This window comes from Thyridium curvatum, assembly GCF_004353045.1.
Source record: "Thyridium curvatum strain D216 chromosome Unknown NODE_34_length_383523_cov_77.689754, whole genome shotgun sequence".
NCBI lineage: Eukaryota > Fungi > Ascomycota > Sordariomycetes > Thyridiales > Thyridiaceae > Thyridium > Thyridium curvatum.
The window spans coordinates 38,102-51,842 of NW_022156789.1; the positions used below are offsets into that span (position 1 = coordinate 38,102).

The following is a 13,741-nucleotide window of genomic DNA, read 5'->3' on the forward strand; positions in this document are numbered from 1 at the left end:
TCCGACTCCCAAAGCTTGGCACTTGCCTCTTCAGACGCCCAAGATGCATCTCAAGCAAGCACTGCTCCCAGCGAGCTGCCTCCTGGCCAGCTCGGTTAGTTCCACTTTGCCTTACCCTCCTTGACTTACCTTTCTACTAACAACATTGTCTCTGGCGTCCAGCTCGCGGCGACCAACAGTACCTCCAACAGCACGGCGCCCATGTTCGCCCAGTCCTCTGACCCCCAGTTCGCCTTCTACTTCCAGGAACTGCTGGCCCTCGCTAATGGCGCCGCCGGCTCCAACACGGGCGAGGTCCTCCGAGCCGCCTCGCAGATTGTCCCCGGCGACTTCGAGTCCTTCTACTCCGAGTTCAAGTTCCTCGCCGACGCCATCCACGAGCAGGGAGTCCAGGCCGAGGCCAAGGGGTATAACATCTCGGCCAGCTCGGCCTACTTCCGCTCGGCGTCCTATTACCGCGCCGCCGACTTCTTCATCCACGGCAACGTCAGCGACCCGAGGCTCTACACGCTGTGGGATAAGCAGATGGCCGACTTTGACAAGGCCACCGCCCAGCTGCCCGCCCCCGCCGAGCGCGTTACCGTCCAGGCGTCCAACTTTACTATCCCGGTCATCTTCTACCCGGCCCATCCACACACGCGGCGGAGGAGCGGTAGCAAGAAGAGTTGCTCGCCCGAGCGCCGCATCCCGACCCTCCTCGTCGGCAGCGGCTACGACGGCGCCCAGGAGGCCCTGTACCACAGCATCTGCTACGCCGTACTCGCCCGCGGCTGGAACTGCGCCACCTACGAGGGGCCCGGCCAGCCCACCGTGCGCCGGCAGCAGGGGCTCGGCTTCCGGCCGGACTGGTGGTCCGTCGTGACCCCCGTCGTCGACTACCTGCACACGCGGCCCGACGTCGACACGCGCCGCGTGGCCCTCGGCGGCTGGTCGTTCGGCGGCACGCTGGCGCCCCTCGCCGCGAGCAGGGAGCGCCGCCTCGCGGCCGTGCTGGCAGTCGACGGGCTCTGGGACCTGCTCGACGCGCAGCTGCCGGGCATGCCGGGGTTCATGCGCGCCGCCTTCGAGTCCGGCAACGGCACCGCCTTCGACGCCGTCGCGTGGGCCGTGTACAGGTCCCCCGAGGCGCCGAGCTTGTTCCGCTGGGCCATGGACCAGGGCCTGTGGGCCTTCAAGACCGACAGCCCGTACGACTGGCTGCGCCAGCTGGGCATGTACAACCTCGAGGGCGGCGTGCTGGACGCGGTCGAGGCGCCGCTGTTCGTGGCCTCCGGGCAGCACGACACCATGGCGCCGGGCCAGGCGGAGATCGTGGCCAAACACCTGAAGCCGGAGAAGGGCGATGCGTACGTGCTGTTCAAGACGGAGCTGGGCGCCGGCGAGCACTGCCAGCTCGGCGCTGAGGGGCAGCTGGCGCTTCAGGCGCTGGACTGGCTTGCGGGCGTGTTTGACAGGGTCGGGTCGGCGACGAAGGGGATGTAGGGAGGCAGCTGATCTGGTCAAATTGAGCTTGAAGGGGAGGCATTGTTATGATCGAGCAGACTTGTTATCCTCGGGTTGTTGGAGTTTGGTTCGCGTTATTCGGGACCTGCTGAACTCTAGAGCCTGGTCAGCTGTGAACCTTGCCGCGAGCAACTTCTCTCGCCGTGGCGACCAATCCTGTGCAGCCAGGCACCTGTGGATAGCACATACCTTCTTGCCTAGATAGATATGATTCATGATGAGCCTAGAGCCATGACAATAGACACACATTCTTCAGAGGCCTGGCAGGCGAGCTCTGTTGTGAACTGAAAGGTTCCGCTGTCGCGTCTAGCTTGCGCCATGGCTTGACGCTGAAAGGAAGCTCCTGTGGATCTTTAGCGGATCTCTCAGCCTTCAAACAGTGGGCTCAGGTCCTGCGCTAGCCAGGGGTGTCAGATCATCTCCAGCCGAATGGGTACAGCTTCAGAGCTCATCGCGGATCTCTCCTTTGCGGATCGACGGACGAAGTCTATCTGGCTTTCTTCCAGAGGCAAAGATAGAAGATGCTGGATATGATCTCGGGAATATTGTCATAGATTCTCGCCCAGTAGCGCGTGTTCCTGGCACCACCTCGGAGGCCGTGCTGTGGCGTGGGGGAACTCCCTCCCCCGAGAGACTCTCCCACAACTCGCGGTCAGTCAACGCAACTTCGTAATGCCCTCGCGGGATGCCTCTCCCGCGGCAGCGCCCCCATGGCCAGTAGGATATCGCATTGGCGGTCTGCATATCGGATGGAAAATTTCGATACGACACATGACACCCTCGCGGCGTGGCCTTCACACCACCAGCTCGCCCCAACTGCCGCCTGTGTTCCATTACGATCCCACCAATGTTTCTCCTCCGCGGATGGTGTCCGAGGCGTCGGGATGCAGGCCTGTTCGCCACGGAATGGAGGAGACCACGTTTTGTCGCAAAGTCCGCAAGAGGACCGACCGACTTTTGCTGAGTGCCCAATATCCGGCCCTGGTTCTTGGGTCCTTTTGGCGCCGGAAACAGGGTAAAACGTTGCTCGTCATCGCTTCAAAATCATATGATTTTTGCAAGAGAGCCAAGTACCCCCAAGTGCCCAAGTGGGACAGCACAGCGTCATCGAATGCTTTGACCAGGGCGTGCATTCTGCCAGCGAAGCTGAAGCTCCTCACAAAGAATAAAATTAAAAGCTCGTGAAGATTGTAGTCTAGCACGATCTTTTTGATGCAATGGGCCCATACCCGATGGCCATGTCCCCCCCCTTCTCTGTCCGGCCGCCTCAAAGAACCCTTCTTTCTTCCCACACCCACTGTAATGCCAACAACCACCAAGAGATTCCAAGGGGTGTGCCCGTGCTCCAACACTAGCGACCCTCTTCTGCATGTTTGCGGTGGGGTCACCTGCATGGCTGCTGCGGAAGCTAACGAGCAGACCGCAGGGATATCATCTCGAGCCCTGGTAACGGGCTGGGGTGGTGTCCAACAGCTCACAAGGGAGGCCTGTCGAAACCCAGACCGTTTTGACGCGGGGTTCCCGTGTCGGTCGGAGTGCCTGCAGCTGGCCCATCTCAGGCCACAGAGCCGAGAGAGTTACAAATAGAACGAGTGACACGATGCATATTGTTTTTGGATGAGGACAGGTGATCTGTCCACTCCATATCTGGGAAACTGCACGAGTCCAATCGGTGCATTTATGAGCTGGCAGAGGCCAAAAATTGCCGATGGAGATAGGCAGGTAGCTCTCGATGGGACGGCCGCGGTTCACACACAGTCCCTCTCGTAGCTCGCCCTTGGAAGGCCTGGCAAGTCAAGATGGATCCCTGGATACCCTCCACTACCCAAACGTGCAGCTGGTAGCATGCAAAGTGGGCGTCTGGATAGCTGACGGAAGTTCGTCAGGAGCTACCTCAATCTTAACAATCAATATCCTTGTCACATCCTTGCCCTGGAACTCGGAAGGGCTATCCCACTACCTAAATCCGGGCTTGATGGATAGCCAAGTACTTCTGTTGGCAGTCCGTCAACTAATCTGACCATCACTTGCATGCATTGGCCACTTGGGTGGGAAGCTGAGGAGCGATCAGTGGGGGGTGAGGCCTGAACAGTCCCCTCCATGGCTCTGATGGTGGCCGGACACTTCGGGCGTCAGCCTCGTTTTCTCACGTCATAGAAATTGGAATCTGCTGACAGTAGACATTCGAAGCCCTGACACTCTTTCCTTAATAATAGGTGTAGTGTGTCCGATTTCTCGTCCCTCCGAAGGGTATGACAAAGGCAGAACTCCATATCTCTTCGAGCTGAGCAAAGATCCAGTACGGGAACACGACATTTACATTCTGGAGGCGATACAACCGTCAGAGCCGTCTCCACACTACCTTGTAAGTCAGCGTCCCAAATTCTCATCGCAGTTACCTATCTCTGGACCGGGCCCCCTTCCACCTCCCTGGCTTCCTGCATCACCACGCCTAGTACCCTGTACACCGGACGAACTTGACATGCACCGGAGAGGTAGCTACTGCACTGTTTGCACTGCTTGATGAGCCAAGTCGCGTTCACCGCTAGGTTTCATCCAGCCTTCACCGACTCTTCCGTCAGGCCAATCCAATGGTCTGTGACACGAGCAAAGGCTGCTTGCTGTCCGGGCGTGCGTGTGTACGTGCTTCGCGGGGTAGCAGCTGCTCAGCTTGCCATTCCAAAAAGCAAATCCCACGCGTCCTGTTCCCTCTTCCCCATCCATGCCCACGATGCTACTCTCTGTTTCCAGAAGCTCTCAATGTCTCAGAGCTCCTCCGTCCCTGACTCGCAGATGGACGAAGGAGAAAGGTGGGCCTGTATCTTGGTGACTTCTTGCCGGGGGCGCCCCCATCTTCACTTTGCTCCATTGGGACAGAGGGTGGGAGTAGGTAGACATCTATCTCATGGGCATCGCATCGCAAGGCAGCTGCTCGTTCCTTTTCCTCCCCAACGCCGACTCAAGGAGCTGGCGAGATTGAGACACCAGTCCCTGCCGATAGCGGATCTCGTCGTCTACACAAGTCGGCAAGGGTCCTTCTTCCCGGTGGCTTGTCACACAGCACGCCGATGAGAATTGGCGTCTCATTAGCTAGGAGCTCCTCAAGCTTCGACCCATGGCAAGCCCCCAATCCCATCCCACACCCGTGATCAGTCTGCTAGTCAGACTAGCCTGGCTGTCGCCGTCGCGCCGTTGGGGGGTGGGGACCTTCCCCTCCAAAACGAGGGGGCCAGCTCTTGTAGGAATTGGAGAAGCAAGATGTTCCGGATCTACATTGTCGTCATCAAAATCTACCCTTTCCCTATCTCTGAGTTCCTGGCAGCAGAATTTATCACCACCTAGTTCTGACCGGACAAGGGAGGCACTGGCAGACCAAGCTCGACACTGACACACCACAAGATAGCAGTCACCGCCACCGCACGCCGCCATCCGTAGATCCCTGTAGATCAGACGAGAAGCAAGAGAAGAACTCTGGGTCGAGTTACCTCACCGGGTCCCATCCGACTGTTGCCCACCGCCTTCCGTCCAGAATACTCTACACACCTAGGCTGCTGCCCGCGTGGACCCCCCTGATACCATGTCCGAGCAAGGTCCAGACGCACGAAAACGGGAGGGCAACGGCAGTCCTGGCCAGCCTCCCCGGCACGAGATGCAGTCTGCTCATGCAGAGCCTGCAGAAGCAAATCCTGGTAAGCAGAACATCGCAGAGGCCTTCCTTCCTCACTCTTGCTCTGCCCCCATGTAAAGTACTTTGCGTTCGTACCAGACATCACAAGTCTCTCTCTTCCCCCCCCTTCGACTTCTCTCCCTGCAGTGTCACCAGGCTTGGGGCCCTGCGTCACCGCCTCGCCTTGACCAACCTTGAAGGTACAAAGGGAGAGGCGAGGCCAGCCTGCGAAGGGGTGGGAGCCTAGGATTGGGGGAGCTCTGTGGTTGTACCTTATGACTGCCTTTCCCAGCTCAGGAGCTCCGTACCTGTCAAAGCTCCTGCCATCGCATCTTTTCCCTCCCATCCAGACCTCTCCTTCCTTATTGACATCGACCAAGAACAACAACCATACCTTGCCCTTATCCCACAAACTCTTCCTTTTCCCACAAAACATTTCTTCAATCTCTCCCATCTCATCTTCCCTCTAACATATCCTCCTCTCTTCCTCTTCTCTTTTCTCTCCTCCATCCTTGTCATCACCAATCACCATTCTACCCTTCAACACTGCACATTGCAGTCTTCTTTGTCCCACTTTGAGCCCCAAGCATCGTCTTGTCTGTTCATACATCTCACACATCAACACCAGAAGTCAAAAGTCCATTTGCAGCCTTCCTCAGCAAACACCACCATCAATTTTCACCATCAGCCAGTGGCACTTCAACACCAAGTGACGGAGACCACCACCATCACCGGCTTCGACCATTCATCCGCGCAGTCATGGCGTTCCAGAATGGCCGCAAGTTCTCAACGGGCACTTCGGTGCACCGCAAGCGTCAGATGAGTACTCTCATCGAGAAGGAGGGCCACTTCGGTCCAGCTCTTACTGTGAGTTGTCCTTGAAATCCTCTCACCTTCACCCCCAGACGTTTCTCAGCTGGGTCGCAATTGTGAATTACTGCTCTGTTCTTTCATGAATGCCCATTCTCTCTCTGAACTGGGTTCATCTTTTTGTATCCTTGTGAGAATTTTTGTCCGTCAATCATGCTATGTTATGTGGTTCAGTCAACTAGTTGAATTGTCCATTGACTGCACCGGGCTCAGGGGTGCAAGGCACCGACCCATTGATCTTCGCTCACTGTCGCTTCACCGCAACACCCCTCCAATCCGGTCAGGCAATGTGACTAACACGTCCACCAGACTCTTTTCCTTGGTATATCTGCTGTCTTCTCTGATGACCACACTGCGGTTGTCGCCATTGCCATCCATGACACAGTGTACCTCACCGACTTCTCTGTCCGAAGCATTGTCCTCGACGATGCCATGAGGATGGACACTGACCTCATTGCCGACTATGTCATTGCCGAGGTCGAGCGATATGAGCATGAGAACTTCTCCAAGTTCATTGGAGCTGGCCTCCCCACGACTCTCAAGTACATGAGTCCCAAGCTCTGCTCTCGCCTTTGGCTCGAGCTTGACATTGTTCCCATTGTCATGCGCCCGGACGATGAGCACAAGGATAGGAACTTCTGGGACGCTAAGAACGTTGATGAGCAGGCCGACTCGATGGCGCGCAAGTGCATCATGTAAGTGCTTCTTCTCCCTTTGTTAGCTCTCGACAATTGTCTGACCCGTTTGCCCTCTTTCTCCGCAGGAACTTTGGCCCCTCTCTCGTTCCTCTCCTGCAGGTTGGATGGCGTGGTATCGTCCAGACCGATGCCGGCTTCCGCGCCCACCTCAACACGGTCCAGAACCACCGCGATACCTGCGGCCAGAGCACCTGGGATGCCACTCTGAAGTTCACGCAGACTCTGCGCGAGAACAAGACCAAGATTGCCTTCTTCAGCAGCACCCCTCAGGGCGGTGGTGTCGCTCTGATGCGACACGCCCTCGTCCGCTTCTCGCGGCTCATGGGTGTTGACCTGACTTGGTATGGTAAGTACATGACTTCTCTATCCTCGTTGCAGCCAACACCTGCTCATCACACCAAAACAGTCCCCAAGCCTCGCCCAGGAGTCTTCCGCGTCACCAAGAACATCCACAACATCTTGCAGGGTGTCAGCCACCCTGACCAGCGCATCTCCGCCGAGGAGAAGGAGTCCATCATCGACTGGATCACCGAGAATGCCCAGCGTTACTGGCTGTCCGAGGGTGGTCCCCTGCGACCTGCCTCTGAGGGTGGTGCGGATGTCATTGTGGTAAGTCGTTCTCTACCTTATTCTTGTCTACCGTTGTACCATGTCGACCTGAGCTGACAGGATGTTCTCAGATCGACGATCCGCAGATGCCGGGTCTCATCCCGCTCATCAAGAAGATCACCCCTGATCGCCCTATTCTCTACCGCTCCCACATCCAGATCCGCAGCGACCTCGTTGCCGTTCCGGGCTCCCCCCAGGAGGATATCTGGAACTTCCTCTGGAGCAACATCCAGCAGGCCGACATGTTTATCAGCCACCCCATTCCCATCTTTGTCCCTCACACTGTTCCTCGTGAGAAGGTCTGCTACTTCCCTGCGACCACTGACTGGCTCGACGGCCTCAACAAGCACCTCAACCAGTGGGACAGCGGCTACTACGGCCATCTCTACAATACTGCTTGCCACTCTCAGCGCATGACTGAGCTGCACTACCCTGCGCGCAAGTACATCGTCCAGGTCGCACGCTTTGACCCGGCCAAGGGTATCCCCACGGTCATCGACTCGTATGCTGAGTTCCGCCGTCTTTGCGACCGCCAGGGCATCTCCGATGTTCCCCAGCTCGTCGTCTGTGGCAACGGCTCCGTTGACGATCCTGATGCCTCGATGATCTTCGATCAGACCATGCACCAGCTCGAGACTCACTACGCTCACCTGATGCAAGACATTAGTGTCATGCGCCTTGAGCCCAATGACCAGCTCCTCAACACCATGATTGCCAACGCTCATGTCGTCCTCCAACTCTCGACCCGTGAGGGTTTCGAGGTCAAGGTCTCGGAGGCACTCCACGCCGGCCGCCCTGTCATTGCCACCCTGGCTGGTGGCATTCCCCTTCAGGTCAAGGACAAGGTCAATGGCTACCTTGTCAAGCCTGGTGACTGGCAGCAAGTTGCCAAGCACCTTTTGGACCTCTTCACTGACGATGAGCTCCATGCCAAGATGAGCCATGCTGCCGCCACCGGCGTCTCGGACGAGGTTGGTACAGTCGGCAACGCCCTCGGCTGGTACTACCTGGCTGCCAAATGGCATGAGGTCGGTGTCAAGAAGAACGGTAAGGGTGGCCTCGACGGCAATGAGCAGTGGGTCAACGACATGGCCCGCGAGGAGGCCGGCTTTCCCTACAAGGAGGGCGAGAACCGCCTTCCGCGCCACTTCACCCAGAAGAAGGAACTTCCCATCGTCCCTCCTCCTCAGATTCCCGAGAACGCCTAGAGTGCCTCAACTGCACACCTCAGCGTCCGGTTTTCTGAAGCACCCGGAATATGTAACTTGGCCCCCTGTGCCGCAACGCGAGCACATGGCATCCTCCCTACACTGTGCACTCCTAGTCTCGGCGCTGGAACATCTTGGCGTTCAAAGGTTTTCAAACATTGCTCTTTGGTCTGCGGCTCGTTGCTTTTCATTTTTACTCTCCAGCTGGCTCGGGGCGGTTTGGTTCCACACCAACCATCAACCAAATTTGCGCGAAGACTCATCGATGATATTTCGTTCTATTTCTTGTTGCTGTCAATCTGCTTCCTAATTTCATTCTTCTTCTCTTAGTCTAGAATCCACATCCCTCCAGGGATCGGTTATATAGACGTGGGCAAGGACTGATGAAGCTGGCATCGCGAAGGTATTTGGTCTCTGAAAAACAAGACAAAATGGGCGTAGCTTTCAGATAGCACAAAACAATTCAAGACCCGACTTTTTGGCACCTTTTCGTTCTCCAAACATGTCGCATGTGATGTTCATATATCGTCTTGCGGTGAGCCAAACTTGCCTGCTTCTCTCCGCAATGCAAAGCCTGGTAAGTCGAGTGAGGTGTGTGGCACTACAGCGACGGCCAATCTTGAAAGCGCGGCATCTGTGCCTTTCGCTCACTGTTTACAATGAATGAGGGAGATACTTTGCACTTTTTCTTGAATTCAAGTCTGATCAGTAATCTATCAGTGTATCGACAATGTAGAAACGCCTATCATGAATGCCCGTGGAATGCGGTGGTCTTGTTGTACAGTTCTTCCCCGTCCTCTCCTCCATTCTTCCGTCCATCTCTGTTAAAACACACCGCAGGAAGTCTTTTGTGTTTCCTCTAATCTAGCTCTTCTCTTTTCTTCTCCTCCCAGTCTCTATGCGGTCATTTCTCTTACTGAATATCGCCGGTAGCAAACAGCTCGAGGTGGGTCCTCTCCTTCTCGACGCCCATGTTCTCGAGCTCCTGCCGGATGTCGATCATGAACTGCTCCGGGCCGCACAGGTAGTACTCTGCCTTGGTGTTGTCAACAAACAGGTCCTTGGCCTTGTCGACCTTGCTCAGGTCCATGCCCAGGCCGCCAAAGTCGTAGTCGGTGCCGGCGACGTCGCCCTCGGCGACCGAGTTGAGGAAGACGCGCGACGAGACGCGGCTCGAGTTGGCGTCGCGGATGGAGCGCACGGCGGCGGCGAAGGGCTGCAGCTGCTTGGAGCGCGAGGCGTGCAGCCAGCTGATGGGCCGCTGGCTGGCGACGCCGGGCTGCGTCATGGTGTCGAGGATGGACATGATGGGCGTGGCGCCGACGCCGCCCGAGATGAGGACGAGGGGCGCGCCGGCCTTGGCGGCGTCGGCCGGGTCGACGAAGAACTCGCCCTGGGGGTGCGTGAGCTCGACGACGTCGCCCTCCTTGAGGTCGCGGTGCAGCATGTTGGAGATGAGGCCGGGGACGTCGGACGCCGTCGCGCCCTCCTCGCGCTTCACGCTGATGCGGTAGTAGTCGCCCTCCTTGCGCGGCGCCTGCGAGAGCGAGTACTGGCGCGACTGGAAGTGGCCGAGCTCGGGGACCTTGACCTGCAGGGAGATGTACTGGCCGGGGAGGTAGGTGGGCAGGGGCACGCCGTCGACGGGCGCGAGGTAGAAGGACTCGATGTTGTCGGCCTCCTTGACGCGCTTGGCGATCTTGAACTTGCGCCAGCCCGTCCACTTCTCGTGGGCCTTGTACATGGAGCCCTCGAGGCCGATGAAGACGTTGGCCAGGACGCCGTAGGCGTTGGTCCAGGCGTCGACGATCTCGGGCGTGGCGGCGTCGCCGAGGACGGCGCCGATGGCCTCCATGAGGTACTTGCCGACGATGGGGTAGTGCTCGGGCTGGACGGTCAGCGAGACGTGCTTGTGGGCGATGCGCTCGACGGCGTGCTGCAGCTTGGGCAGGTCGTCGATGTAGGTGGCGTAGGCGAGGACCGAGGCCGCCAGCGCGCGCGGCTGCCGGCCCGTCGCCTGCGACGACATGGAGAAGATGTTGCGCAGCTCCGGGTGCGCGTCGAGCATGTTCTTGTAGAACAGGCTCGTGATGGTGACGCCGTGCTCCTTGAGCACGGGCGCCGTGGCCTTGACGATGGCGATCTGCTCCGGCGTGACCGAGGGCGCGGGCGCGGCGGCCTTCTTCTCGGCGGAGCCGTTGGCGTGCGGTTGTTGCTGGGCTACGGAGGCCATTGTGCGGGTGAAGATGGAGGATGGGGCGACGGGGTAGCGCGGGACGATGGACTTGGCGATGCGCGAGAGCATGTCCTCTGTGGTTTTACGAGGTCTGGCGGTGAGGTCGGGGATCTCTCCGGGTATATATATAGATCTGTTCAGGGAAGACGGGGTGAAACCTTTGTGAACTCGGGAAACGTGATACTGTTGATTACTGATGGCTTGTTGGTCCCTTTGTGGTCTGGTGGGCCGTGATGTGGATGAGGATGCTGGATGCTGATGATGCATTTCCGAGAACATCGGGGTTGAGAGCGGGCTCGTGGGTATTTATCCATCTTGCAAGTGTCGAGGAGCCAAGGAGGTCCATCTTGAAAGTTGTTTCTCCTCATCTCCGCCGTCTTCATCATGCCATATGCCATCCCGAGTTGTCGAGAGTGGGCCGACGGGCAGCGGTGTCATTGGGGTAGGCATATTTTTTCGCGGGTACCTGAGCAGCAACTAGCCTCGAACCTCCAAGAGGGCAGAAAATCATCAGTTTTTTGTTTGGCCTGGTCAATTTGGAAATGCTTTAGTCATGATTTGCTGCCTAGGGCCCGGCTCAAGTGTGGCATCGAAAAGCCAGGAACATCGGGCGAAGAATTTCGATGAACATCAGTCCATCTCGCGGGTCCGCAGGAACGGTTCTCGCGAATCTTGCATCTCCGCGGCGGTTGTCTCCGCAGATCCCGGCAGGTGTTTGCGGCCGAAGTGACCTAGTAGTTCCCACGGGCGGAGGAGGGCCTACCGCAGGAACCACTCCCGCCGTAAGGAGCATGTGTCGCCCGCCATGTGGGAATCCATGATGGTACCTGATGTGGCTTTGAAGCCTGCCGGCGATCTGGACCCTGGCCCTCCACATACTGGAACGCGATCCATCCCTCCCAGAGACCTAGCCCGGCAGCCTCAGCCTGTAACCTTAATTGCGCGACACTTTACAGGCCGCATGCGAACGAACGAATGCCGCGCCGGCAAGCCGTGCCATCCCGTCCATCCATCCGAGATGACGGGTCTCACAAGTCTCTGTCAAGGCATGCCGCCCATCATCATCACGAAGGCCTCCATACAGGAGGCTGCGTCTGAGAGGAGAGGCAACAGACATGGCAAACCTCCATGGCTTCGGGGAACGCAGGAGCCTGAAACGGGCCTACTCCTCGGCACAGGTCTTTTACACAAAACATTTGATCCAAACAGGACGAGAAATACCGCAGCACACAAACGCCAAGCTGCTGTTCCCCGTTTCGCCCGTCCAACCGCGGACCTGGGCCTGTCAAATCGAGTACCTTCCCCAATACGGACTCCGGGGGGGGCCATATATTTCCCTGGGCAGACCGAGATCATGGGGATGATCCGCGGTCGAAATGCTCGTTCACTAGCTGAAAGGGAAAACGAGAGCGATGCGGGTGGACTGACTGGCCGTCAAAAACGTGTGATGTCCAGTGGCATTGCAAATTCCAGGCCTCTGGCTGGACCGCCAGCTCGCTTAATTCCGCCCCTGAACAGCCCACTATCCAGAAAATATTAGTCACTAGCTTCAGTGGTTTCACCGCCCACATCCAGGTGAATACCCTTCTGCACGCGCGCTAACTGATTCTCACCGCGGTTTGGTGGAATTTTGTTAAGGATCCGGAGATGCATCGATCATGGTGTGAAAATACGTACCAGACGCTTGTGTGCATAGTGAGTGAACAGTACTCTTTGAAGCATGGCCTTTTGACTCTGGCAGTTGATTGACAGTTGCAGTTCACCCAACTGCTAGTGAAATGCCAGCGCTTCTCGGCTAGGTGGATCTCCCGCTAGCCAGAGAGTCAGGAATCAGATCATATCATGGCAAACAAATGACGTTTGCCATGACTTTGCCTTCATCACTGCCACGTTTTTTTTTTTTTTTTTTTTTTTTTTTTGAAGAATACCTGAATCCTGACTGGCAGGCCCGCTAGCTCCGAGTTGCAAAGACGAATCAATCTCGATTAATTGAATCCATCCAGCATGGCAGACCTTGCTCGGCTTTCCGAATATTCCATTTCGGGCCTAGCCCGTGTCGACCGGCGCTTCCGGGTTTTAGTGGGTCCTTGCCCGGGCCGTGGTCGCATGGCAGGGCCGGCTTGAGCGGTGCTGGACATTCCTTGTATTCTTCTGGCGGTCTCGTTGCTTCAGGCTCATGATGTTTATTCGATCTCTCGGTTTAAACGTACCCTATCAACTCGAGTGTAAATAATATGATTGTCTCGTCACTATTCGAAAGGGGTGTGAAAATATATATGAAGAATGATTGGACATTAACCTCGATTCCAATCATGTCTAAAGCCGCTCGCATCTCCGGAGCAAATGTAGCTCCGGCCCTGGCGAGTTCAATGACTACCTGGCACTGGGAAACTATACGGTCATCGCTACTGGTCTCAACCTGGGGAAGTCCGACTCCTTCATGATTTCATGACCGACGCTCCCAAGAAACTGGCTTCAAGTATCAAAAAGAGGGGAGAATAGACAGGTTTCAGATGAACCTTTAAATGTCTAGTATAATGCGTAGATAATCGATACGTGTAAATAGTGCCATATCATGTCGGCGATCGATTATTTTACTGAAGTCTGGCTCAACTCATCACGTACCTGTGAATTCTTCTTCTAGTATGACGTGCTGCTTAATTAACAACCTCTATATTGCAATTTTTTTTGGTTCCAACGTTCTATGTCTTATGAGTTGGCTGGTTTCACTACTTCTGTATGCCCGCACAGCACCAAGGTTTGATGCATGTCCCAGTCCATCAAATGCCGCAACGCCTCCGTGCCAAAGAAAACCATGTGTGCTCCGTATTCCCCTCTCACCCCTCGCAACCTGACTGGGGAACCAAGCCTCAGAATATGCAGTTTTAACGAGGCAATACAGCAGTATGCTGTGTTGCGCCAATCAGCTCGGTCAGTGCATGCGCAATGG

The 13,741-nt window shown here is 56.7% G+C and overlaps 3 protein-coding genes across 3 annotated transcripts; 2 read left to right on the forward strand and 1 right to left on the reverse strand.

The window, feature by feature from the left end:
* Positions 1-201: 201 nt before the first annotated feature.
* On the forward strand, positions 202-1,482 carry E0L32_006107 (uncharacterized protein; the record flags this gene model as incomplete). Its single annotated transcript, XM_031140704.1, has 1 exon — positions 202-1,482. One exon carries the CDS (start codon positions 202-204, stop codon positions 1,480-1,482), a length of 1,281 nt encoding a protein of 426 aa, XP_030995088.1.
* A 3,598-nt stretch (positions 1,483-5,080) lies between these two features.
* Positions 5,081-8,555, forward strand: E0L32_006108 (uncharacterized protein; the record flags this gene model as incomplete). Its single annotated transcript, XM_031140705.1, has 6 exons — positions 5,081-5,192; positions 5,799-6,037; positions 6,350-6,735; positions 6,804-7,084; positions 7,145-7,347; positions 7,419-8,555. 6 exons carry the CDS (start codon positions 5,081-5,083, stop codon positions 8,553-8,555), a joined length of 2,358 nt encoding a protein of 785 aa, XP_030995089.1.
* A 913-nt stretch (positions 8,556-9,468) lies between these two features.
* On the reverse strand, positions 9,469-10,860 carry E0L32_006109 (uncharacterized protein; the record flags this gene model as incomplete). Its single annotated transcript, XM_031140706.1, has 1 exon — positions 9,469-10,860. One exon carries the CDS (start codon positions 10,858-10,860, stop codon positions 9,469-9,471), a length of 1,392 nt encoding a protein of 463 aa, XP_030995090.1.
* Between the last annotated feature and the right edge of the window lie 2,881 nt (positions 10,861-13,741).